This window comes from Urocitellus parryii, chromosome 5, assembly GCF_045843805.1.
Source record: "Urocitellus parryii isolate mUroPar1 chromosome 5, mUroPar1.hap1, whole genome shotgun sequence".
NCBI lineage: Eukaryota > Metazoa > Chordata > Mammalia > Rodentia > Sciuridae > Urocitellus > Urocitellus parryii.
In genome coordinates, this window is record NC_135535.1 from 150,506,166 (window position 1) to 150,532,644 (window position 26,479).

The 26,479-nt window shown below is 33.3% G+C and overlaps 1 protein-coding gene across 1 annotated transcript in view; it reads left to right on the top strand.

Annotated features, from left to right (window-relative positions):
* Cabcoco1 (ciliary associated calcium binding coiled-coil 1) overlaps positions 1-26,479 on the top strand; it is a 102,006-nt gene that overhangs the window by 9,729 nt on the left and 65,798 nt on the right. The window contains exons 3-5 of the mRNA XM_026393740.2: positions 5,326-5,495; positions 10,727-10,871; positions 21,762-21,834. Coding sequence (XP_026249525.2) covers positions 5,326-5,495; positions 10,727-10,871; positions 21,762-21,834 — 388 coding nt within the window. The remainder of the gene's footprint in view (positions 1-5,325; positions 5,496-10,726; positions 10,872-21,761; positions 21,835-26,479) is intronic.

The following is a 26,479-nucleotide window of genomic DNA, read 5'->3' on the forward strand; positions in this document are numbered from 1 at the left end:
TCTGATGCTAGTCCTCAGGCCACAAGGTGTTGTGGTCCATATGGAGAAACAGACAATGATTCTGTCAGTGGTTATAACTGGCAAATCACATAAATATTACAGAGTAGAGCAATTTGCTATTAAGAAGGAGACAGGGGAGATGTATTGGCTGGAAGAGAAATCTAAGAAGAGAAGGTTCATGGAGAGCAGAGCCTTTTGCCATGATACTCTTCACCAGCCCACTCTCACAGACTGCTAGAAAGTGTGACCTGTGGTTCAGCCATGCTGCCTACAATCAGTGAATTAAAATTCACACAGATTTTCTTAAAGTATCTCATTATAATTTTATCATTTTTATAAAAATGAATGTTCACCATTGGAATTCAGATTCTTAGTGAGAAAATTGAAAAAAAAAAAAAAAGGATTCATTGTGTTGATGCCACTAATTGTGTTTCCATGTAAAATATAATTTTCCATTTACAGGTAACCCCAAATGCTGTGAAACAGTGCAGTGCAAAACAATATGTGTGTATTACTAGGAACAATAGTAAAATGTAAATAACAGATGTTTAATAGTTTAATATTTACTTTTATTACATATTAAGTAAAGCATGTCATATTAAATACAATTATATTAAATAAAATGTATTGTTGCTTTTTAGAACTATTTCTCACCACATCATAAGTTGTGTTGTGTATTATACTTTATGTGACTATTTTTTAAAATATTGACTCACAATTTTTTTAAACACCTAAATTCTGAAAATAGTTTTAATCTCTAGGTGGTGAGATCCAAGAAAAAGTAAATGATACCATGGTTAATGCAGAAATGAGCAATATAAAAACAGATGGGTTCAATAGCAGATTGATTTTTTTAGACTATCTCATCAATATAGAAATTACCTGAAGCAATCTCAAATTTCAGAACATGTTTGGGTAAATGACATCAGTTCTGTTACGAGTCACTTCTTTGTAATTTATTTTAGGGATCTTTATATTATTTTGTACAGGAATCCTGAAATATTTGCAATCAATCATTTATTTGAATTTAAAATAGCATTATTATAAGTGGGAATTTATATGCTTTACATTTTGAACATGCTTTTCAAAATGACAGAAATATTATTTAGGTATCCTGTCACCAAGTGACAGAAGTATGCCAAAATCACACTGTATACAAAGCTACAGGACAATTTAATTTTAAAAAATTCAGTGTATTTACCTACCTTTTGAAATTAAGAATTGCCTCCATGAAAGCAACAAATGAAACATTATCATTAAACTTATTTTTGGAATATACTTTAAAATGTTAAATGTCTGGGTATACATCTTTTGATCTCCTAGCTGCTATCAATCATAAATATGTTTTTTTAAAGAGAGAGTGAGAGAGAGAGAGAGAGAGAGAGAGAGAGAGAGAGAATTTTTAATATTTATTTTTTAGTTCTCGGCGGACACAACATCTTCGTTGGTATGTGGTGCTGAGGATCGAACCCAGGCCGCACGCATGCCAGGCGAGCGTGCTACCACTTGAGCCACATCCCCAGCCCAATCATAAATATTTTTAATGTAACCCTAATTTTGTCTACATATCCACCCCAAATCCTTTTTTAAAAATATGGGGACCAAATTAAAAATAACTTTATAAACACAGAAATAACAATGAGGCATTTTTAAAAATATTTTATTTAGTTGTACATGGACATAATACCTTTATTTATTTATTTTTATATGGTGCTGAGGATCAGACCCAGTGCCTCACATGTTCTAGGCAAGCACTCTGCCACTGAGCTACAGTCTCAGTCCAAGGCATCTTTTAATAACATTTATGTAGCTGTGCCTCTATGAGCTATTTAGTTCTTCCTTAAGACTATGTCTTCATGTCATCATACTTTAGAAGTAAAATATACCCAATTTCAAGAACATGTAAGAATAGGTAATGATTTTACTGAAATACTTGGAAAGACAAAGTAGAGAGTAATCATCTCTCACTGTAGCAAAACTTCCTAAAACACTATTAAACATCATTATTTTAATTGACATTCTCTAGCACTACTTCTGTGTCCATCTCTCCCCTCTCCCTTGTTCCATCTCCCCTTGTATCCAGAAAAAGGTTTACGAATTTGCTAGTAAAATTCTCAGAAACTTTGCATTCAAACTTCAGCAGTATCTTGTTTCAAATGTTTCCTGGCATAATCTGCTTTGAAGTGAAATGACTGAATAAACAAGACAAATGATAAATACTTATTAGCCCTGTGGTTCAGGTTCCAGGGAAGATTCAAAGGGAAAGGAGTAGAGGGAGGTAAAAGAGATTTCACCAAAATAATTTATAAAAATAATTGTCTTCAAACACGAACATTGAAAAATAAAAACAGAAGTCAAAGAACATATACAAACATCCAGACCACATATTTTATTAACAAAACTTACCATGCAGATGATAGTTGAAGAGAAACTGAGAAGGAAAAGTAACTGCTAATAGCAGAAAATGTTAGGCAAAAACCGATGGTTAGAAAGGACATCAATTTCTCTCTCTCTCTCTCTCTCTCTCTCTCTCTCTCTCTCTCTCTCTCACACACACACACACACACACACACACACACACAAAAGTGAATGAAGAATAAATGAGAAAATTTGTAAATAAGGAAATTTTAGAAATAAAGTAGGAACTAAGTATAAAAAAAAAAAACCAGTGTAGAGTTTACCTTGTTGAAAATCAAGTCAATGATAATAATGAAACATTATTACTGAAAACATAAAAATGAAGATTAAAGCAATTAGAAGGTATTAGAATATACACCTGACATAATGAATCAGAAAATAATTTAAACTTCATAAATACTTCAATTTTAATATTTCAATAGAATAAAACTACCTGTATTGCCTAATTTCTGGGTTAAAGTCACACAAAGAGGAAAAATAAAAGAATGGCTACAGACTTTTCCTTAATCATGTCAGGCAGCAGAAATCACTGAAGTTGACTTTTCCTTAATCATATCAGGCAGCAGAAATCAGTGGAGTTGATGAGTCACCAGAATTGAAGGAGTCAAAAGAATGTGGTTCCAGAATAAAATGTATTGGCCTTCTTTATGATTTGTATATTGGGGGTCAGGTTTAGAAATTTGACCTTCTCAAATATCAGAAATATATTTTTCTATTAAAAGTTTGTAATATTTGCTATTTGCATCTTTAACCTGTTTGGATTTTATTTTAATATATATGATAAAGGGATATTTTATTTTATAAAAGAATAGACAATTTTCCCAGCACCATTGAGTCCATACTTTCCCCCTTAAATTGAAATACTACCTCTCTCATATACTAAGCTCCCATATATATTTACCCTTTTTAAAATTTTTGTTCAACAGAAGAAAAGGAATCATATCTTAGTTGTGAATTAATAAAATAATCTAAAGTGCCCACCACAAAAAAAATAATTATAGAGAAATTTCATATACTGAATACCATTACATGGCATTGTAGGTAAAGAGTAAAATTACAATGATTGTTTAGAATAATCAGAATTCACTTTTGATTTTGAGGTTTACCCTGATACCACTGAATATGAAACATATCCACATAAGTTTTAATTTGTTCCCAAACTTGTTTACTCCTGTTGTATTTATTACTCTGATCACATAGTTTATGCTAATATTATGAATAATAAGCGCTCCCATTTTATAAGATGGCAGTGTAAAGCTGTCACACATATACTCTCCCTGCCTCACCACCAAATCACATAAAAACCACAAGGAAATACCAGTTGTATCTTTGTCAAAGCAAAGAGAATGCTGAAAGCCCAAACTACAAAATATGAAGATGATTGCTACAATCATTATGAAACTACCAGAAGAGCAGGAGAAAATATAAGGAAGATACACATAACTGTAGATCTTAGAATATGCTAAAAAATATATTTATCCTCCCCAAAGGATAAAACCCAATGGTGCCATTCCAAGAGCCCTTATTTAGTAGCAGGACCAGAATGTACAGGCTTGGATTAGACACTTTCTGAATCACAGGAAGTAGCCTGTTTATTTGATGGTAATGAGAACCTATTCAGGCTGTTTTCTTCTTTTCACCACTAATTAAAATGAAAAGTAAATATTAGAATAATTGGCAAAAAGCTACTCAAACAGCAAAGGCCTACTAGTTTATAACATGGAAAAGTTTCCACCCCTACTGTATTTCCAAAAAATATTACTCCAAGGATAAAAATTAACTTCATTCAAAGATAAATAATGAACAAAGAATGTGCACACAAAAACAGATAACTCAGGCTGGGGTTGTGGCACAGTGGTAGAGTATGTGCTTAGCAAGTGCGAGGCATTGGGTTTGATCCTCAGCACCACATATAAATAAACAAACAAATAAACAAATAAAGGTATTGTGTCCAACTACAAAAAAGTATTTAAAACAAAAACAGGTAATACAAGGGAAAAAAGAGGAAACTTATAGGAAAAAGAAATAAGAGCAGATAGGGCTGGGGTTGTAACTCAAAGGTAGAGCGCTCATCTAGCACATGCAAGGCCCTGGTTGGAGCCTCAGCACCACATAAAAATACGTAAATAAAATAAAGGTATTGTATCCAACTACAACTAAAAATAAATATTAAAAAAAGAAATAGCAGATAAAGAAAACACACCAGAAGATATAGGCATGAGTAGAAAAAAAGTTTGATCAAATATTTCATAATGAATTTGTAAAATTTATGAAGCAATCACAACAAGAGAATAAAACATATATAAATTCAAGGAATAGATAATGAGAAATTAAAGGCTAATAAAACATTTTTAAAATGTAGAAAAGGAAAAATCTTACTGAATTTAAGGTGAAATTTATAGTAGCCCAGGGAAGAAATAACACTGCTGATACATGCTAATGGACAGAGAAGACAGTAATGAAAAATGTACAAAAATAGAAAAAAATATTTAAAAATAAAGTGAAAAATTGTAGCTATGAATAAAATTAATAAAACATACCTTACTAGAATTTTTTAAAAGGGAAAATACAAGAGAATATTTAACACTGTAGTTCCAGAGCATTTTAAGAAACTTAATTGTGAATACAAGAAATACTGAATTTCAGAGGGGAAAAAAATTACAGACATCAAAGACAGAAGAAGGAAGTAAAGGGGGAAGAATAGAATTAGAAAATAAAGAAGAAGAAAAGGTGACAAAATTACAAAGTTCTCTTTTGAATGTTGTTTGAACTTATGGATTGTTATATAACTGAATATTTTAGATTATGAGCATTACAGAATTTTCATTCAAGAAAAATACTTGTTTTCAAAAAGGAACTGTTCAGTAGTTCATCTGATATTGTATTTGGATTTTTGTTTTCTTACAGAAAAATGGGCACATTTTTGAATTTCAGACATCTTCAAACTTGTTTAAAGGAAGGCATTCTACTAGATTATTATGTGTCTGGATTTTTGTGGGCTAAAGGAATGGAATTTTCTATTACTCAATATTCAAAATTTATGACTTTACTGGATATGTTGCTTCATAATCTTAGAAGTAAGTACATTATTTTTCTCTTTTTCAAGAAAAGAAGAACTTAGCCTACCATCTGAATTAATGTTCTTAAGCAAAATTTCTTAATTTTACATTAATTTCTTCAATTAAAATCATGTTCTCCCCCTTTCAGGTTATAGCAAAGATATGGCTCATATGTTTATTGAGCTGTAAATCCTCAAATAATGCTTAACAAGACTAAAGTTCTCTTAATAATCAATATTTCAATGAAATGCTAATTTCATTTAACAGTCTTGTCAATGCCATCACCCTTCAAATAGCTGGGGACTCTCTGTGATAGATAGATAGATAGATAGATAGATAGATAGATAGATAGATAGATAAAAGATATAGATATAGATATTTGAATCCAGGAATGCTTAACCATTGAATTCCCAGCTCATTTTTAAAAATTTTTTAGTTGTAGATGGACATAATAGATTTATTTTATTTTTATGTGATACTGAGGATTGAACCCAGTGCCCTCCACATGGCAAAATGAGCACTCTGCCACTGAGCTACAACCCCAGCTCTCCCAGCCCATTTTTAATTTTAATTTTGAGATAGGGTTTGGCTAGGTTGCCAAGGCTGGCCTTGAACTTGTGATCCTACAACAGACTCCTGAGTTGCTGGAATTACAGGTGTCTGCCACCACACTCAGTTTCTCTGTGATATTCTTGCAACATTTTTGTATATATAAAACTCTCTGGAATTAAAAGTTTTCAGTAAGTATTTCCCTAATATCAGTGGGCATAACAAAAAGGGAGGGATGAGGAAGCTTTCTGTGTATTGTGTAGAAGACTACATATCATTAAGTGAAGAATTGTGTGCTTTTGTTTATAAAAGACATAAAAATAAGAATTTAGATGTTTTTGTATATACACAAAGAAATGCAGAAAAATAAAGGATAAACCCATTATTACCTGTTGAGAAAGATAGTAGAATCTGGGCATTTGGACAACAAGAGTTGAAGGAAGTATTTTCTCCTATTAGCTCCATGTTTATATTTTGAAACATGAATATAAGATTGACAAAAAAATTTTAAATTCAGTCTTAAAAGAGAATATATGATATGGCAGTCCAAATCTTTGAATCTCTAAGCAGAGTATTGATGAATTAGAAAGAGAATAAAGAAGAGGAAATATTTTTATGAATCTCAGATTCTCAATTTGAGAACGTATCTACATCTCAGACTTTTTCCATACCTTATAATTCAAAGGAGAAACTTTTCATTGTTGTTATCAGTTAAAAAATGAATTCCTAAAACTTGAGCTGGACTTATCCAACTATTCATAAACCATGAGAAACTCATGGATGTTAACAAACTTATAGTCATAATCAGTAAAGAATGTGATTTCAGTATGCTCACAGATTAAAGGAGGCCAAGTATGTCTACATTTAAACTAGGTAGTGGTAGAGTTCTGTGCACATGCTGTCACTCCCAGACACTCATAGCTTATGTCAAAGTGCTAGAGAGCATGCAGTCCCGGATGGTTGTTGTCTTGTGGTCCATCCAGTATGGAACTACTGTTTAGCCTAACAGGTTTTGATCTTATCTTTGCCTTGAATTTGTACTGTATATTTACAAGGCATTCTGCAGACAAACCATCTAGAATCAAATGGAATCAACTCCCAAAATTATGTGGAATATCATATTTGTAGATTTAGTCTTTAGGGATTCAACCAACTGTGGATAGAAAACATTTGAAAAAAAAATTGTGCACAGACTGAACATATTCAGACTTTTTTTTTTTTTTGTATTGGGGATTGAACACAGGAGTGATTTACCAATGAACCACATCCCCAGCTCTTTTTGGCTTTTTTTTTTTAGTATTATTTTGTAGCTGTTGTTGGACACAATACCTTTATTTTATTTATTTATTGTTTTATGTGGTGCTGAGGATCGAACCCAAGGCCTCGAACATGCTAGGCAAACACTCTACCACTGAGCCACTACCCAAGCCCCCTAGCTCTTTTTAATTTTTATTTTAAGACAAATTCTCACTAAGTTGCTTAGCAGGGCCTTATTAAGTTGCTGAGGCGAGCTCTGAACTTGCAGTCCTCCTGCCTCAGTCTCCCAAGCCACTGGGAATATAGGTGTGTGCCACACGCCCAGCTCAGATTTTTTCTCCTAGTCATCGTCCCCTAAACAACAAGTATAACAACAATGTACTTAGAGTTTACATTGTATAGGGAATTATATGTCATCTAGAGATGATTTAAAGTATGCAGAATAAATGTGTATAGGTTCTGTACAAATACTACACTATTTTATTTATTTGCATATCTTGTCACTCCCAGACACTCAACAGCTTACGTGAAAGTGCTGGTATCCTTGGAGGGTCCCAGAACCAATCCTCTTGGATCCTGAGGAAAAACTGTATACATTTGGAGATCTAGTTTTTCTAAGGTCTGACCAAAGACAAACTATAGTGTTTATTGACTAAATATGTGGCCTTTATCTAGGTCCATAGGCATAGATTAACTCCCTGGTGTATAACATGATTACTAGTAAGTAACTATGGGATCCTTTCTAATCCTGTGATGCTAAATCGTTTTCCTCTAAATGCAAATAATCAGATAGCATTTATGCAGAATTAACTTGTGCCAGACATAGTACCAACAGCTTTAGAAATACTGTCTTGTTTAATTCACACAGAACTTTTGAGAAAAACAAGTAAAGTTCCAAGGGTTGAAAAACTCTGTAAGGTCATATAAAGTCAATCTCCACAAATGAGATCCCACCTTTATGAATACTGTATCAAATGTGCCTGGCTTTGGGCTGAATTATAGAAAACACCATACCATTTAATATGCTAGAATATGCATCTTTTCAGTTTGCCAAGAGTTTGACATGCATTTCTTATTTGATCATCACAACAGCATTATAATTATGAAAATAGGTATTATTCTCATTTTATAGATAAAGAATGAGACTTAGGTCACCTAGCTAATATCAGCTATGAGGTACCATCCTAAGTTTTCCAATTAATTAGAAGTCCAGTGCATTCTTTCATTGCCCTAGATTGTCAAGAATAAATTTTATTTCTATCAGCCTTACTGTTTAAGTGGTTTAATCTTTCATATTTTACTCATATCTCTGAATATGATTTCTAAAAGAGCAAATATTTCAGTTAGATAAATGAAATGATAACTTCCCTAATTTTTAAAGCAATTATCGATAGAAAGACATTAGACACAGAAAAACAGTTTTAAAGAGTCAGTTATTTTTCAGCATGAGGGAATGGTTTTAAAAATGTATTTCTGTATTTGATAAGTACAATTTCATCTAGAACTATAATCATTTATCTAAGAATTCCTTTTTTCTCTGCATTTCTAATTAATACCATTTTATTAATAAAATGATTCAGATTTTCATTCATTTAGAATTGCTCTTATTCAACAGATTTTTCATTTCTGAAGTTACTTTCACTATTTTCAAAAGGAGTTTATCATGGAAAGAGAAATTACAATTGAGTTGAATTCCACTTAGAATGATATTGGAAAGCCTAGTTATTCAGCAATAATCAAGTATATCTGACATACATAAAAGGATGTGGAGGGACACTATGAGAAATGAACCAATTATGATTAATTAAAACAGATTTTAATTATTATATAGTTTTATGCTTGTTTCTAATCCTGTGAGTAGAAGAGAATCTAGATGGAAAAAATGCAAGCTAGTATTCATATTATATTTCTAAATTTTTAAAAATCACTACTATTTTATTAGCAATTTTGGTATTGGGATATATAGTACATACATCTCAGAAAGAGTAGCTGTGTAATTCAAAAGTGGCTGCGTCCCACAATCAACAGATATGCTCACAACCTATTTTTTAATCTCCATCCCTATTCCTCCAAAAATCCATTTCATTGCATGAAGGGAGAACAGTTACCGATGATGTCATGTGACAGACCTAACTGTTTGGCAGGGTTCACATTGAGCACCACACTTAGCTTTGATGCCTCATCCAAATGCCCCCCAACTGATATTCACCTCCCCTAAACAGCCAGTCCAGCCTTCGTTTCTCTAGAGCCTTTCAACTGTCCACCTCTCATCCCCTGAGCTTTATGTTCATACACCCACTAGTGTCAACAAAGGCTCTTCTGGACCCTCCTGTTACCTGAATTCATTCTTTAGGGGACTAGGGGAACGTATGTGTGGATTGTAAGTAAATATTTTGCCTTCCACTATCAAAAAATGAGCATAACATTACCAACCAAGAAAAAGACAATAGAAACTAATAGTTTCATTTATAGACACTCTAAAAGCTAAAGTTATTGGCATTTATCTCCTTCTTCAATTGGACTAATGCCACAGAAAGTGGTTTTGGGTATTTTTTCTATTTGTTTGTGCCTCTCAGCAAACAGACTAGAATGACTGAGCTGTTCATGCTAGGAACTGCTGGTGAAGTTGTGTTGCTCTTTTTCCATTTTCTTCCAATGCTCAACCTCAGTGGGCATACATTTGAGGAAGAGCTGAAATGAGTCCTAGGTTGGTTTGTGGAAAAGAAAAAGATATCTTGATGTTTCATGTAAAAGTTCATATTCCTGCCTTCTACTGAAAATCTTCAAGCCCTATTTCTCCCATGGTAACTATCAGCTAAAGTCCAGTGGTAGTGGACTTCAGCCATTTCGATTTCTAGCTCTGAGTTCAGCCCTGAGTTTAGCGACTGAACCTACCATCTGGGTCTTCCTCATTATCCAAGTCAATCAACTTTTTGTAATTTTTATGTATCCTGTATTCTAAGATCATTTAAAAAAATCTCCTCTCTATTATAAAGTAATCTTTACATATATTTTGATTCTGTTGATCTTAAAATGGAAACATAACAAAGCTCTTCAAACAATTGTGCAGCTTACAATAATTTACAATTGTTGAGTATGTCAGTTGACATTCTTTTACTACAAAATGTAGTTTATGCTTGTTTCCAATTCCTATAAGTAGAAGAGAATCTACATGAAACAAATTGTAAGCTAGTATTCATATTATCTTTCTAAAATTTTAAAATTGCTATCATTTTATTAGTTATTTTGGTATTTGGAATATATACTATGTACATCTCAGAAACAGTAGCTGTGTTTAATTTATTATGAAGAAACAAAAGGAGTTTTACCATTTACCCTCACAAAAACAAAGTAAATTTTGGCACATTTATGACATTTGGATTATTTTGCTCTTAAAATATGTATCAAAATAACGCTTAAGATTTCCTTGCATTTTATTTCAGCCCTACATATGTCCCTAGAAGACAGCATAAAGTGGCTTGGGGAAGTTATGGCTGAAATTGGACCAACCCAGTCACAAAAAAATGAGGAACAGAATGTCTTTAATATAGAACAAGCCAATGCTATCATTGATTACTTAAAAATCAGGTATGGTTTTGTTTTTAGTAGCATTATTTTTCATTCCATATCTTCTAGAAATTGTCTATTTAAAAGTTTAATTGTTATTAATTTTTTATTTATATATGACAGCAGAATGCATTATATTACAATTCTTATTACACGTATAGAGCACAATTTTTCATATCTCTGGTTGTATACAAAGTATACTCACACCAATTCGTGTCTTCATACATGTACTTTGGATAATAACGCCCATCACATTCCACCATCATTTCTAATCCCATACCTCCTCTCTTCCCCTCCCACCCCTCCCACCCCTGCCTATCTAGAGTTTATCTATTCCTCCCATGCTCCCCCTCCCTATCCTACTATGAATCAGCCTCACTATATCAGGGAAAACATTTGGCATTTAGTTTTTTGGGATTGGCTAACTTCACTTAGCATTATCTTCTCTAACTCCATTTACCTGCAAATGCCATGATTTTATTCTCTTTTATTGCTGAATAATATTCCATACTTTTTTATCCATTCATTTATTTAAAAATTGAACTTTAAAATCAGATATTTAGTGGAATGAATCTGACCTAACTTTCATGTACTTACATGATTATACTACAATGAGTCTCACTATTATGTATATCCACAAGACACTAATTTTACAAAAAACAAAAATTAAATAAACAGAAAAATAAGGTAGAGAAAAAGGAAGGGGGGAGGGAGAGGATAAGGATAATTATTGGGGTCTTAATTGGAGCAAATTATATTCCATGTATTTATAATTATGTCAAAACGAATCCTGATGTTATATATAATTTTTATAAATCAATAAATAAAAATAAATATATAGCAGTAAAAAAACCTTTCATAAAAAATCAGATGTTTACAGAATTGACGCAGTAATTAATCAAACCAACACACAAAAAATATTTAAATCTTCCATCTAATAAATAAGTCAGGACATTAAACATTTTGGCTAATATTGCATTCTTTAAAATTATTTGTGTTTAGCAAATACAATTTTACCTAGAATTATAATAAAATACCTAAGAAATTCTTTTTTCTCTGCATCTTTAGTACCATTCCATTAATAAGATCATTCTTTCTCATTAATCAGACTTAATTATAATATATTCTATATTTTAGATAGTTGACATTTCCAACTACTAGCTTACATTTTAAAGAACAATATTCACTTCCATTTAAATGTTCACTTTAAATGTTGTATTTTAGAAATGGAAGAGATTTATTTATTGTATATTATAAAATATTTTATACTATGGACCAATTAAACTCATTATTGTCTGTCTTTCTACTTGGAAAACAACAGTGGATGGAGAGAAAGTATTTTTTATTACAGTGATTCTTCATTGGTGAATAAAGAATCTGTCTTTTTATATAGTCTGTCACAAAGTCTGCATTAGAGTCATGCATCTCTCCAAAGGGACATTTTGAGTTTGCAAATATCCAAACAAGAGCAGGTAAATTCTTTCTTTTGCCTAACTACAAGTCTCTGCATAATATCCTTGTTCTTCTTATGCTATATACTCCAGTGTTTTCCAAATTAAAATTCTAAAGCAAAGGGTGCCAAATGATATTCTAGACATGCTCATGATTTGCTTGGCAAAGATCCTGGTTGTAGTCTGGAAGCTTTATAAATATTAGTGTGTTTAATATGATAAAGTTTATATACTGACTTCTGGCATGAGTTAATAATGGCATATGATATGCTTTTTATATAATAGCATCTGATATAATATGATTTCTTAATATAAAAATATATCTCCTAATGAGTGACTCTCACTAAAAGCCACAGTAGTTCTCATATCAATTAGAGTAAGGCAGGATCTTTGGGTGTGGGAGGGAAGGAGCTAGAAATTCAGAACTGAATAAGAACCTGGGTTTTGGGGTTTGTTTGCCCACCACAGTTTGAGAATCACTAAGTAAGAGAAATCCGTCCTGCACATCTGTACTGGCATCCTTCTTTCCACACTATTTGAATATGCCAGGTTGCTCTTGCAGAACACATTTTTATACTTAAGCTCTAGGCCCAGTAGGTTTATAATGGGTGTGGAGACCAATGGCAGCAACACCCACATAAGCACCATAAAGATACCTACTTACTGGACAGTAAGAATGGGCTCCTTTCCCTCTGATCTCTCTAAGGCAGATGTTCATCAATGTATTTCTTAACATTTTCTTTCAGAAAATGTTTATGTTAGAAAGGGGATGTCAGTATCAGTCACCTTTTTAAAAACATTTTTACTGGTTCTTTTTAGTTGTACATGACAATAGAATTTACTTATTTTAATATAGACCTATATTTATTTATTTATTTATTTATTATATGTGGTGCTGAGAATTGAAACCAGTGCCTCACACACGCCAGGCAAGTGCGCTCCGGTTGAGCCCCAGCCCCAGCCCTAGAATTTAGTTTGACACAATTATAAAATCATGGAATATAATTGTATTCCATGCATTTATAATTGATTCAGTCCCCAGTACTTCCCCTTCCCCTCCTATTCTCCCACCCCTTGTTCCCTTTCCTCTGCTCTACTGATCTTTCTGCTATTTACTTATATATTTTTTTAAAAAAATAGTGTCTTATGGATGTACATAATGGTTAAGATTCACTGACTGTAGTATATTCATATATGTCCACAGGAAGTTATGTCAGATTCATTCCACTATCTTCACTATCCCCTCTATCCTCCCTTCCCTTCATTCCTCTTTCTCTACTCCACTAATCTTTTTTCTATTTTTTTTTCAATCCCCACCCACCTTATTTTGGATTAGGTTCTGCATATTAGAGAAAATATTTAACCTTTAGCTTTGGGAACTGGCTTATTTCACCAAACATGATAGTCTCCTGATCCATGCATTTACCAGCAAATGACATAAAGTCATTCTTCTTTATGGCTGAGTAATATTCCATTGTGTATATACCACATTTTCTTTTCTTTTTCTTTTTTTTTTTTTTTTTGTACTGGGGATTGAACTCAAGAGTGCTTAACCAGTGAGCCACATCCCCAGTCCTTTTTGTGTTTGTTTGTTTGTGCATCTTGCTAAGTTGCTTAGGGCGTCACTAAGTTGCTAAGGTTGGCTTTGAATTTGCATTACTCCTTCCTCAGCCTGGAAAACTGCCTGGATTACAGGTATGCGCCACCATGCCTGGCTACACATTTATTTTTATCCATTTATCTGTTGAAGGGTACCTAGGTTGACTGTATAGATTAGCTGTTGTGAATTGAGCTGCTATAAACATTGATGTGGCTTGTCACTGTAGTATGCTGATTTTAAATTCTTTGTATATATACTGAGGAGTGGGATACCTGGGTCAAATGGTGGTTGTCTGAGGAATCTCCATGCTGCTTTCCAGAGTGGTTGTACCAATTTGCAGTCCCACCAGCAATGTGAGTGTACCTTTTTCCCCACATCCTCGCCAACATTTATTGTTACTTTTATTCTTGATATTTGTTATTCTGAGTGGAGTGAGATGAAATCTCAGCATAGTTTTATCTTGCATTTCTCTAATTGCTAGAGATGTTGAACATTTTTTCATATATTTGTTAACCATTCTTTTTTTTTTTTTTTTTGAGAAGTGTCTCTTTAGTTCCTTTGCCCATTTATTAATTGAGCTTTTTGGTTTTCTTGGTGTTTTTTTAATTTGATGCCATCCAATTTATTAATTTTTAATTTTACTTCTTGCACTTTAGGGGTGTTGTTAAGGAGGTCAGTTCCTGAGCCTACATGTTGGCATGTTGAGCCAACATTTTCTTCTAGCACTGGCAGGGTTACTGCTATGATTCGTAGGTCTTTGATCCATTTTGAATTAACTTTTGCACAGGGTGAGAGGTAGGGGCCACATCTTATTATCCTACATATGGATTTCCAGTTTTCTCAGCACCATTTGTTAAAAAGGCCATTTTTTCACCAAATTACATTTTTGGCATCTTTTTCTAGCATGAGAGTACTATACTTCCATGAATTTGTCTCTATGCCTTCTATTGTATTCCATTGGCCTTTATGCCTGTTTTAGCGCCATAACATGCTACTTTTGTTAGTATAGCTCTGTAGTATAGTTTGAGGTCTGATATTGTAATGACTACTACTTTGCTTTTCTTGCTAAGGATTATTTTAGCTATTCTGGGACTCAATTTTCCAAATGAATTTCATGACTTCTTTGTCTATATCTGTGAAGAATGTCATTGGAATTTGATGGGAATTGCATTAAATTTGTATATCATTTAGGTAGTATGGCCATGTTGACAATATTACTTCAGCCTATCCAAGAACATAGGAGGTCTTTCCATCTTCTAAGGTCTTCATTTCTTTCTTTAGTGTTTTATACTTTTCATTTTACAGCTTTCTTTTCTCCTTTTCCTTCTTCTTTTTGTGGTGCTGGGGATTGAACCAAGGACCGTGTGCATGCAAGGCAAGCACTCTACCAACTGAGCTACATCCCCAGGCCTTTCTTCATTTCTTTTGTTAGATTCATTCCCCAGTATGTTTGTTTTTGAGGTCATTGTGAATGGGATAGTTTCCTAATTTATTTTTCAGCAGATTCATCATTGGAATATTGCAACATAATTGATTTATGGATGTTATTTTGTATCGTGCTACTTTGATGAATTGATTCATGAGTTCTAAAAGTCTTCTTGTGGCAATTTTTGGATCTTCTAAATATTGGATAATGCCATGGCAAACAGAAGTAGTTTGAGCTCTTCTTTTCCTATTCATATCCATTTAGTTTCCTTCTCTTGCCTAATTGCTCTGGCTAGAGTTTCAAGGACTGCATGGAATAGGAATGGTGAAAGTGAACATCCTTTACTTGTTCCTGTTTTTAGAAGAAATGCTTTCAGTTATTTTCCATTCAGAATAATGTTAATAATGTTAATAATGTTGACCTTGGGTTTGTCATAGTCTGTCCAATGTTGAGATATGATTCTTTTATTTTTTATTAGAGCTTTATGGTTATACATAGTAGTTGGGTTCATACCAACAATCTCATACATGCATAGGAATTGATTTCAGTTCTCTGTTGGCCCTTTTTCCTCCCCACTTTCCCTCCTATCCTCTCCCCTCCCAGTCTCCTTCCTCTAGTCTACTAGACTTCCTTTCACTCATCTCTTTGTATATCATTGGTTTCTTATGTAATCTTATCCTTCCCTCCCCGCTACCCTTTATTTTACTTTAGCTTCCTCATATGAGATAAAATATTTGACCATTGATTTTCTGAGTTTGGCTAATTGCACGTAGCATGATACTCTCCATTCCAATCTATTTACCAACAAATTCCATAATTTCATTCTTTTTAATGGATGAATAGAATTTCATTGTGTGTATATGTGTGTGTATTACAATTTCTTAATCTATTCATCTATTAACAGGCATCTCTGTTGATTCCATAATTTAGCTATTGTAAATTGTGCTGTTATAAACATTGATGTAGCTGTGTCACTATAGTATGCTGATTTTAGATTTTTTAAAAATCAAATATAATTGTGAAAATTTTTATTTTATTTTATTTGTTCTTCTTAGATATACATGACAATAGAATGTATTTGGCATATTGCGCATACATGGAGTATAACTTATTCTATTAGGATCCCGTTTTTGTGGTTATACATGATGTAGAGTTTTACTGGGATGTATTCATATATGAACATACGAAAGTTATGTCCAATTTGTTCTACTATCTTTTCTATTCCCATTCCCCCTCTTTTCCCTTCATTCCCCTTTATCTAAACCACTGAACTTCTATTTTTCCCTTCCCACCCCTTGTTTTGTGTTAGCATCTGCATATCAGAGAGAACATTCGACCTTTGGTTTGGGGGGATTGACTTGTATCATTTAGCATGATAATCTTCAGATCCATTCACTTGATAGCAAAAGTCATATAGTCTTTCTTTTTCATGGCTGAGTAATATTTCATTGTGTACATATACCACATTTTCTGTATCCATTCATTGGTTGAAGGGAACCTAGGTTTATTCCACATAGCTTAGCTATTGTGAATTGAGCTGCCATACACATTGATGTGGCTATATCACTGTAGTATGCTGATTCTAAGACCTTTTGGTATATACCTGAGGAGTGGGATAATTGGGTCAAATGGTAGTTTCATTCCAAGTTTTCTGAGGAATCTCCATATTGCTTCCACAATGGTTGCACTCTGATTTCCAGAATGGTTCTAGATTGCAGTCCCACCAGCAATGTATAAATCTACCTTTTTTCCCACATATTCACTAAAATTGTTATTTATATTCTTGAAAACTGCCATTCTGAGTGGAGTTAGTTGAAATTTCAGTGTAGTTTTAATTTATATTTTTCTAATTGCTAGAGATGTTGAACATTTTTTATATGTTTTTTGACCATTCATATTTTTTCTTCTGTGGAGTGTCTGTTCAGTTCCTTTGCCCATTTATTGATTGGGTTTTTTGTCTTTGGGTTTTTTGTTTGTTGTTGTTGTTGTTTTTTTTTTGGTGTTAAGTTTTTTAAGTTCTTTATCTCTTCTGGTGATTAATTCTCTAACTGAGATTCAGGTGGAAAAGATTTTCTCCCATTCTATAGGCTATCTCTTCACATTCTTTATCATGTCATTTCCTGTGAAGAAGCTTTTAGGCTTGATGCCATTCCATTTATCAATTCTTGATTCTCCTTCTTGTGCTTTAGGAGTCCAAATTATAACAATAGTAAATATTTATGCCTCAAACAATGGACCGTCTCTGTACATCCAACAAGCCCTTCTCAATTTCAAGAATCAGGTAGAGCACAACACAGTGATTCTGGGTGACTTTAACATGCCTGTCTCTTCACGGGATAGGTTTTCCAAACAAAAACTAAATAAAGAATCTATAGAACTAGAAAATACAATTAATAATTTAGACTTAATAGACATAAATAGAATATTTCATCCATCAATGCCTGTATACACTTTCTTCTCAGCAGCACATGGATCCTTCTCTATAATATTCCATATCTTAGATCACAAAACAACTTTTAGCAAATACCGAAAAATAGAGATGATGCCTTGCATTCTATCAGTTCATAATAGAATGAAATCAGAAACCAACAATAAAAAATAGAAACTACTCTAACACCTGGAGACTAAAACATATGCTTTTGAGTGAACAATCTATAGCAGAAAAAATCAGGAGTGAAATTAAAAAATACTTAGATGTAAATGAGAATAATTGTACATTTCAAAATCTCTGGGACACTATGAAGGCATTGCTAAGATTTTAGGTCTTTTTTGGAAAATACCCAGGAAAGGGATTGCTGGTTCATATGTGGTCCCATATGTTTTTGGTCCCATATGGTCCCATTCGTTTTTGGGGAATCTTCAAACTGCTTTCCAGAGTGGTTCTCCTGGCCTTGAGTGCCACCAACAATGTTCAGGTGTTCCTTTCTCTCCACAACCTTTCAGCATTTATTGTTGTTAGTATTCTTGATTGTTGCCATTCTAACTGGAGTGAGATGAAATGTTAGTGTAGTTTTGATTTGCAATTCCCTGATTGAAAGAGATATTGAACATTTTTCCATGTATTTATTTACTTTTTGTGTTTCTTCTATTGAGAAGTTTCTGTTAACTTCTTTTTTCCTGCTTATTTATGCATTATTTAGGGATTTTGGGGGTTAATTTCCCTCTGTCCCTATTTTTTCTAGTGTTTTCATCATGAATATGTGCTGTACTTTGTCAAATGCTTTTTCTGCATCTATTGAGATGGGATTCTTGTCTTTAAGACTATTTATATAGTAAATTACATTTATCGATTTCCATTTGTTGACCAACCTTGCATCCCTGGGATGAAATCCACTCCACCATGGTGCACTATCTTTTTAATGTGTTTTTGTATATGATTTGCCAATATTTTATTAAGAATTTTTTCATCAGGTATATTGGTCTGAAGTTTTCTTTCCCTGATGTGTCTTTGTCTGGTTTTGGTTCCAGGTGATAATTAGAATGAGTTTGACAGAAGTCCCTCCATTTCTGTTTCACCTTTGGATCCTACCTTCACTAACTTCATATATCCAAAACCTATAATCCTATGTCTCTTTTTTAAAAAAGTAATATTTGAGAGATTAGTCAAATAAAATGAATCAATCATTTTTCATGCTGTTAAATTTTCATTTGTGAATTTAAGGAAGTTTTGTATTTTAAATCTCCTTGTTACAGAAAGACAAAATATCAGTTAGTAGTATATCTGGAATTTATACTATAGTTGGGTGAAAGGAAATGTGCTTTCCTACAACACCTGTTCATTATCCCTCATAGATTCACAAATGTAAGTGTAGTGGCAATTAAATCACATAATACATTCATTTTGATGAGTATAAGGCAATTTTATAAATATGAATGCAACTCAATTATTAAAAGTGTATGTGTATTTCAATTTAGCCTGATATCAACTTTACCCAACTGCTCAAAGCCCTAGTTAATCTAGGGAGATCAATTTGTTGAACATGACTCATAGCACAAGAAATTGATAATAAAATTAAACTCCATTGGATGCTCTTAGTATATATCTTGTGATGGGTCTCTGATTTGAAAAAACTAATACCAAAATTTCTCCCCCATATTACTGCAAGTACTGACAAATCTATTTGTGCAGTATATACATTTGTATATATAATATGTTATAGACATAAATATGGCTATAAATGCCACTGTAGCTTTAATGTAATCATTTATATGTGTGTATGGTATATTCATAAATATATTGAGACCTATATACATATATTTGGTATATATAGATGTATATAAATTATGTATATGTCATCTATATATATATATATATCATGAGATTACATATATATATCAATATATGATATATATATAGAGAGAGAGATACATAGAATGAGAGAGAGAGAGAGAGATGAGATATATCTCAAATCCAAGCATATTTCTTGCATTGTGTATTCTACCAGTTCCCTGGGATTTAGGCAAGGTTATGTGTGCAGACATATATCTAATAAAAGAAAGCCAATCTGCCCCTCTGTGCACAATAGTGTATTGTACATCCTGGCATGGAACAGATATATTGACCTATTTCAGTTCCATCTCCCTTTAAATTAACACTAAGGCTAGATGTGTGACAAAATAGTCTAGGAACTTGATCATCCATAAGACTAAAGGAAGAAAGAGAAAATGCACTCCCACAACTGAAGTATCATTTGCTCTCCTGCATGACCCTTTATCACTCTCGGGTAAAACTAAGGTAGGGAAAAGGACTTAGGCTGCCCTAAGAAACTGGCTCTTTAGGCCCCTTCTCCTGGATATATCACCCTAGATCTGCCTTGCTCCCAGTTCTGCATCTTTGACCATAGCATCCAAGTCATACAGCTCATTTCATTGCAAGGTCGTTTCCCTCCTGACAGGGACAACGTGATTCCTATGTGCAACGAGGAGAATAAAACTGAAAGATTATGAAATTGCAGGAAGGAATATTTATGAAGTAAGTTCTTTGTGTGACACAGGATGGAGAAAGGGAAATTTTACTCTTGTTCACTTGGAGGAAGCCAAGCTATTTCCACAACATGGTCTTCAGGTTTTTTACTCAAAATCACTTACTGCCAATGTAATATTTTTGACCTTACAGCTTTCTCTAGGCTACTAGTTTCAGGGAGGGAGAATATGAATTTATTTTGCACCAATGAAACATCAAACTTCACTAATCTTAATGTATTTTCCTAGCCAACAAATCAAAGTGATGCCAAAAAGCTAAGTTAGTTTTGTGAATGTTGATGAGTAATTCAAGTGTACAAGGTTAAAAAAAAAGAAGAAAAAGAAAAAAGAAAAACCATAAGTGAGTCTACACACCTATCACTTTTTAATGGATTGTGTTAGTAGTGAGATCAACTGCTAATATAACTCAAAGAGACCCAGCTGCCTGAGGATTTCTTCATTGATTCCAAATGAATTGAAACTTTGATCCATTACAGCATTCAGGAGAAGCCATTATTATACATGCTCTGTAGCTACATTTTGCAAATGTTAATTTCTCAGTTATATTAAAATCAATTTTCTTAAATAGCAAAAGGCACCAGAGTGAAAGAGAAACCACTAAGACAATTTTTTGTTCTTGGGCATTTTGCTGTAATATGAGTCTATTAATTTTCCCAACCAGCAGGAAGAGAATTAGAAAAATTCAAATATTATCACAAACAGGATATTAGAAGTCAGCCCTTCAGTATATTTTTAACTCTCAATAATACATTGCTGAGTTCTTTAAATTTGCTAAAAATATTTATTTTCAGGAGCTCTTATCCTTTGGCTCTTTGTAGTTTTTATACACTGACCACCTAGTTTCCAGGTAAGAAAAAAGGAAATGATTCGTCTTAAATGTATTCCATCCTTTGATGTGTGATTGAATATTCTACAGGAAAGTTGGACATCTTCTAAATGGATTTCAGCTCATGTCACATCATTTTTCAGGTGTTATTGGAGATTAATTTAAACTTGAAACAGTTTAAGACTGTATGAAGAAGTAATTGATATGGAAGTAGATTACAGAATTCAGTGCCATTCATATCAGAGCAAATTGACTCTATTTTGGAGCAAAACAGAAAATAATGTGAAATTTAGGTTGTTTAGGGATGATACCTTATTTAGTTTTAAGTTCAGAATTACCAAGATGCAATCTAATTGCTTTCTTATCCCAAACCTATCCAATCATCACAGATTGATTTATTGACATTATTCTAGGTACTGTGTTATACTGTAAATGTCTCAGAAATTAAAATTTCATTCTTAGCATTTCTAGACAATTTATTTTGAAATAAAAGAGGTATTTTATATTAGTATTTGGTATCTTTAGCTGGATCAGCACTAATGTACTTTTAATAAATGCCTTTATGTGTTTTCTTGTTTTCCCTGCAGTAAATTTGTTATAGTTGCACATTTATTTTGTATTTCAGCTTATTTCAACATTACAGACTGTATGAGTTTCTGTTCTTCTCTACCAGGGAAGAAATTGTGATAGGAACTGAGGTAAGTAATTCATCTAGATGGAACCAATTAAGCTGAATCACTTAATGCATGCTGATCAGCATCTGGATCTTTAACTGCTTAAAGCAACTTCTTGTCAAGATTATTCAAGTGTTAATATAACCAAGTAGTAGTTTGCAAAAAGAATAATTGTATAAAGTGAGCTTTGGATTAAGAAAATAAGCTGTCTTTCAGCATTAGCAGCATTGTTAATCACATATACTTTAAGAATTTATGGATTATTTGACAAACCTAAATTGAATATGGTATGCATGTCTTCATACAAATAAAATCAGGAAATGTGAAATAAATTAATCCAGTTAAATTTCTTCTAATTTCATACTTATTTTTAGTCTAGTCAATTTTTAAGGCCTAATTCAAATCTCACTTCCTCACTGATGAAAACTTGTCTTAATTACATCATATCTCAAACAAAGGGTTTGTAAAAACTCTCTAATCACAGTCTATGATTATATTTCAATTAGTCTCTTTCTTCCTGCTGAATTTGGGTTGCTCTTTCACCAATAAAAACATAAATATACATTATTATATAGTTTTCTAATTATTTCTGTGGGTTGATATAGTCAACATAGTCTTCCCAAAAGCAGAGATTATTTGACATTTTTCTTTAATATGTGACAGTCTAGAGTACAATACAGGACACAGTAGTCCTTCAGTTAATACCATATCAGTTTATCCAATGGCAGTGCATGGAAGTTCTACAAGAAATGATCTACCTAGAGACACTTTAAAACAGCCTTACATATAATCACAGATCTGTAATTACTAGAAATGAATCCTGAGTGGAACAACATCATAAGGAGACCAAAGTGCCATAAAAAGTGCTCTTGCAGATTCTCAATCACTTCCAGAGTCTTCATTATGTCTTAGAAATAGGAATGATCATAATCAGAAATAAACAGTAATTCAGAGGGTATTCACATTATCCTTATAACTTTCCTGATATGAAGCACCAGATGGAATGTGCCCCCTAGTCTGATTTCCTGAATGGTGTTATTCTGGAATTTATGTGCTTGGCACCACCATGTGATCCAGCAATCCCACTGGTGGTTATATATACAAAGGAATTGAAATTGGTATGTCAAGGAAACATTTGCAGCCTATGATCATTGTAATATAATTCACAATAGTCAAGAAATGGAGACTACTAAACTGTCTATCTATTGACTAATAGATAAAGAAAATGTGGTACATGTACACAATGGAATACTGTACAACCATAAACAAATATGAAATCCTGTCATTTGCAACAACATGGAAGGAACTAGGTTATTATATGAAGTGAAACAAAGCAGGCATAGTAAGACAAGCGCTGCATGATCCCATTCATATTTGGAGTCTAAAGTGGCTGACCCCTATAGAAGTGAGAGGGAAAGGGTGGTTTCCCTAGGGAGAGGAGGGAAGAAGAAAGGATGAGGAAAGGCTGATCAATCAGTACTTAAGTTACAGTTTAATGGGAGCAATAAGTTCTGGTGTGCTGTTTCACAATAGGGTGACTATAGACAATGAAAATGTACTTCATATTTCAAAAAACTAGCAGAAAATATTTTAAAGGTTTTCATCCTAAGGAATTGATAAATGTTTGATGAAACTCATATATGCTATCTGATTTAAACATTATACTATATGCTTTATATGTGTATCAAAACATCATATTATCCCAATAATATGTATGATTTTTATGTTTTATATATCAGGTAAAAATTAATTTTTAAAAAAATAAGAAAATTCAGCTGGGCATGGTGGTACACGCCCATAATCTCAATGGCTCAGGAGGTTGAGACAGGAGGATTGCAAGTTCAAAGCCAACCTCAGCAAAAGTGAGGTGCTAAGCAATTCAGTGAGACCCTATCTCTAAATAAAATACAAAATAGGGCTGGGGATGTGGCTCAGTGGTTGAGTGCTCCCAAGTCCAATCTCCAGACAAAAAAGAAGAGAAAAGAAAAGAAAATTCATTACAAGCAGAAATACACTAAAGCAAATACTAATAGCTGTTCTTAAAGCATAAACAAAGTAATTTCAAACTGAAAGTGTGAGAAATAAATATAAATGTATGTAAAGGGAAAGTAAAGTGGAGTAGGTGATTGATAGATAAATAGATTAATCTAAATAAATATTGAGTATATAACAGCCAAAGTTTGTGAGTTTCAAATCACAACGAAAATAGAATAAAAAAGGAAAGGAAGATAAATAAGTTAAATTATAAAATTCTGGTATTATTTGAGAAAAGTACTCATTTATACATAATTAATAAGTCAAGGATACATATTATAATCTCTCCAGTAAGCAATGAATAAATGATAAATGTTAAACTAATAAAGGAGGCAAATAGAATGATAAATCAATTGAAAGTGCTAAATTTAAAATACAGAATTATAGGAAGATGAGAAACTTGGAGGAAAATATTTTCAATTATGAAGTTAATTCCTTTTCATTTAAAATTTGATGAGAGATCCCATAGGTAAAACTTCTTTTAAAACATAACTGGGATTAAGAAAGAGAAAAATTTTAAAAGAAAAAAATTAACCTGAAGAAAACACTTAAAAATCAATACGTGAAGTTTCAAAATATTTTATATACCCATAGTTCCTGTGATGAAATAAGAAAAAGTGAAACAAGATAAACATAGGCAGAAAAATATTGTGAACTTGACCACAGAAACATAGGTTTAAAAAAATGAACAGACAATAAACAGTTACAAAAATATTCAGCCCTAATGGCCCAGGTGTTTAAGGCCTGGTCCCCACTGTGGTGTTACTGTGAAGTGAGGGGACCTTTAAAAGACTGGTGAAATCTAGAGTGAAACCTTTAAGGCATGGGCACACCATTCAAAGGGATTGTGGGATCCTGGCCACCTTCCAGTTCTTCCTTTTCCTTCCTGGAGATGAGGTGAACATTCTTGCTTCAAGACACGCTGCTGCCTTCACAGGCTCAAAAGCAGTGAGGCCAACTGATCATGGACTAGAACTTCTAAAACTGTAAGACATAATACAGAGCTTTAATAACAAAAACAGCATCAAAACAGACATGAAGACCAATGTGTCAGAATAGAACATACAGAGCCAAATCCACATAAATACAATGATGTCATATACCAGACAAAGGTGCCATAAACATACACTGGAGGAAAGAGCCTTTCAACAAAGGGTGTTGGGAAGCCCATATGTAACAAAATGAAATTAGACTCCTATCTCTCAGCTGCACAAAACTCAACTCAAAGTGGATCAAGGACCTAAGCATGAGACCAGAGATCCTGCACCTAACAAAGGAAAAAGTAGGCCTAAATCTCCATCATGTCAGCTTAGGAACCAAATTGCTCAAGACCCCTAAAGAGCACAAGAAGTAAAATCAAGAATCAATAAATACTGAACAGACACTTCACAGAGGAGGACATACAATCAATCAACAAGTACATGAAAAAATGCTCACCATCTCTAGCAATCAGAGAAATGCAAATCAAAACCACCCTAAGATACCATCTCACTCCAATAAGATTGGCAGCCATTATGAAGTCAAACAACAACAAGTGCTGGCGAGGATGTGGGGAAAAGGGTACACTTGTACACTGCTGGTGGGACTGCAAATTGGTAAGGCCAATTTGGAAAGCAGTATGGAGATTCCTGGGAAAGCTGGGAATGGATCCACCATTTGACCCAGCTATCACCCTCCTCGGACTATTCCCTGAGGATCTTAAAAGAGCATACTATAGGGATACTGCCACATCAATGATCATAGCGGCACAATTCACAATAGCTAGACTGTGGAACCAACCTAGATGCCCTTCAATAGATGAATGGATTAAAAAAAAATGTGGCATCTATACACAATGGAGTACTACGCAGCAATAAAAAATGACAAAATCATAGAATTTGCAGGGAAATGGATGGCATTAGAGCAGATTATGCTAAGGGAAGCCAGCCAATTCTTAAAAAACAAATGCCAAATGTCTTCTTTGATATAAAGAGAGCAACTAAGAACAGAACAGGGAGGAAGAGCATGAGGAAAAGATTAACATTAAACAAAGACGAGTTGGGGGAGAGAAAGGGAGAGAGAAGGGAAAGCATATGGAAATGGTAGGATACCCTCAATGTTACACAAAATTACATAGAAGAGGATGTGAGGGGAAAGGAGGGGAAACAAGGGAGAGAATTGAACAACAGCAGATGAGGTAGAAAGGGATGATGGGTGGGGAGGGGAGGGGGGATAGTAGGGGATAGGAAAGGTAGCAGAATACAACAGTCACTAATATGCCATTATGTAAAAATGTGAGTGTGTAACTGATATGATTCTGCAATTTGTATTTGGGGTAAAAATGGGAGTTCATAACCCAATTGAGTCAAATGTATGAAAGATGATATATCATGAGCTTTGTAATGTTTTGAACAACCAATAAAATAATATTAAAAAAGAATCAATAAATAGAATGGTATTAAACTAAAAAGCTTCTTCACAGGAAAAAAAATCAAGAATGTGAAAAAAAAAGAGCCTACAAAATGGGAGAAAATCTTTGCTACCTGTTCTCCAGATAGAGCATTAATCTCTAGGATATATAAAGAACTCAAAACACTTAACACCCCCCCCACAAAAAAAAAGAAAAGAAAAAAACAAAAACCCAATCAATAAATGG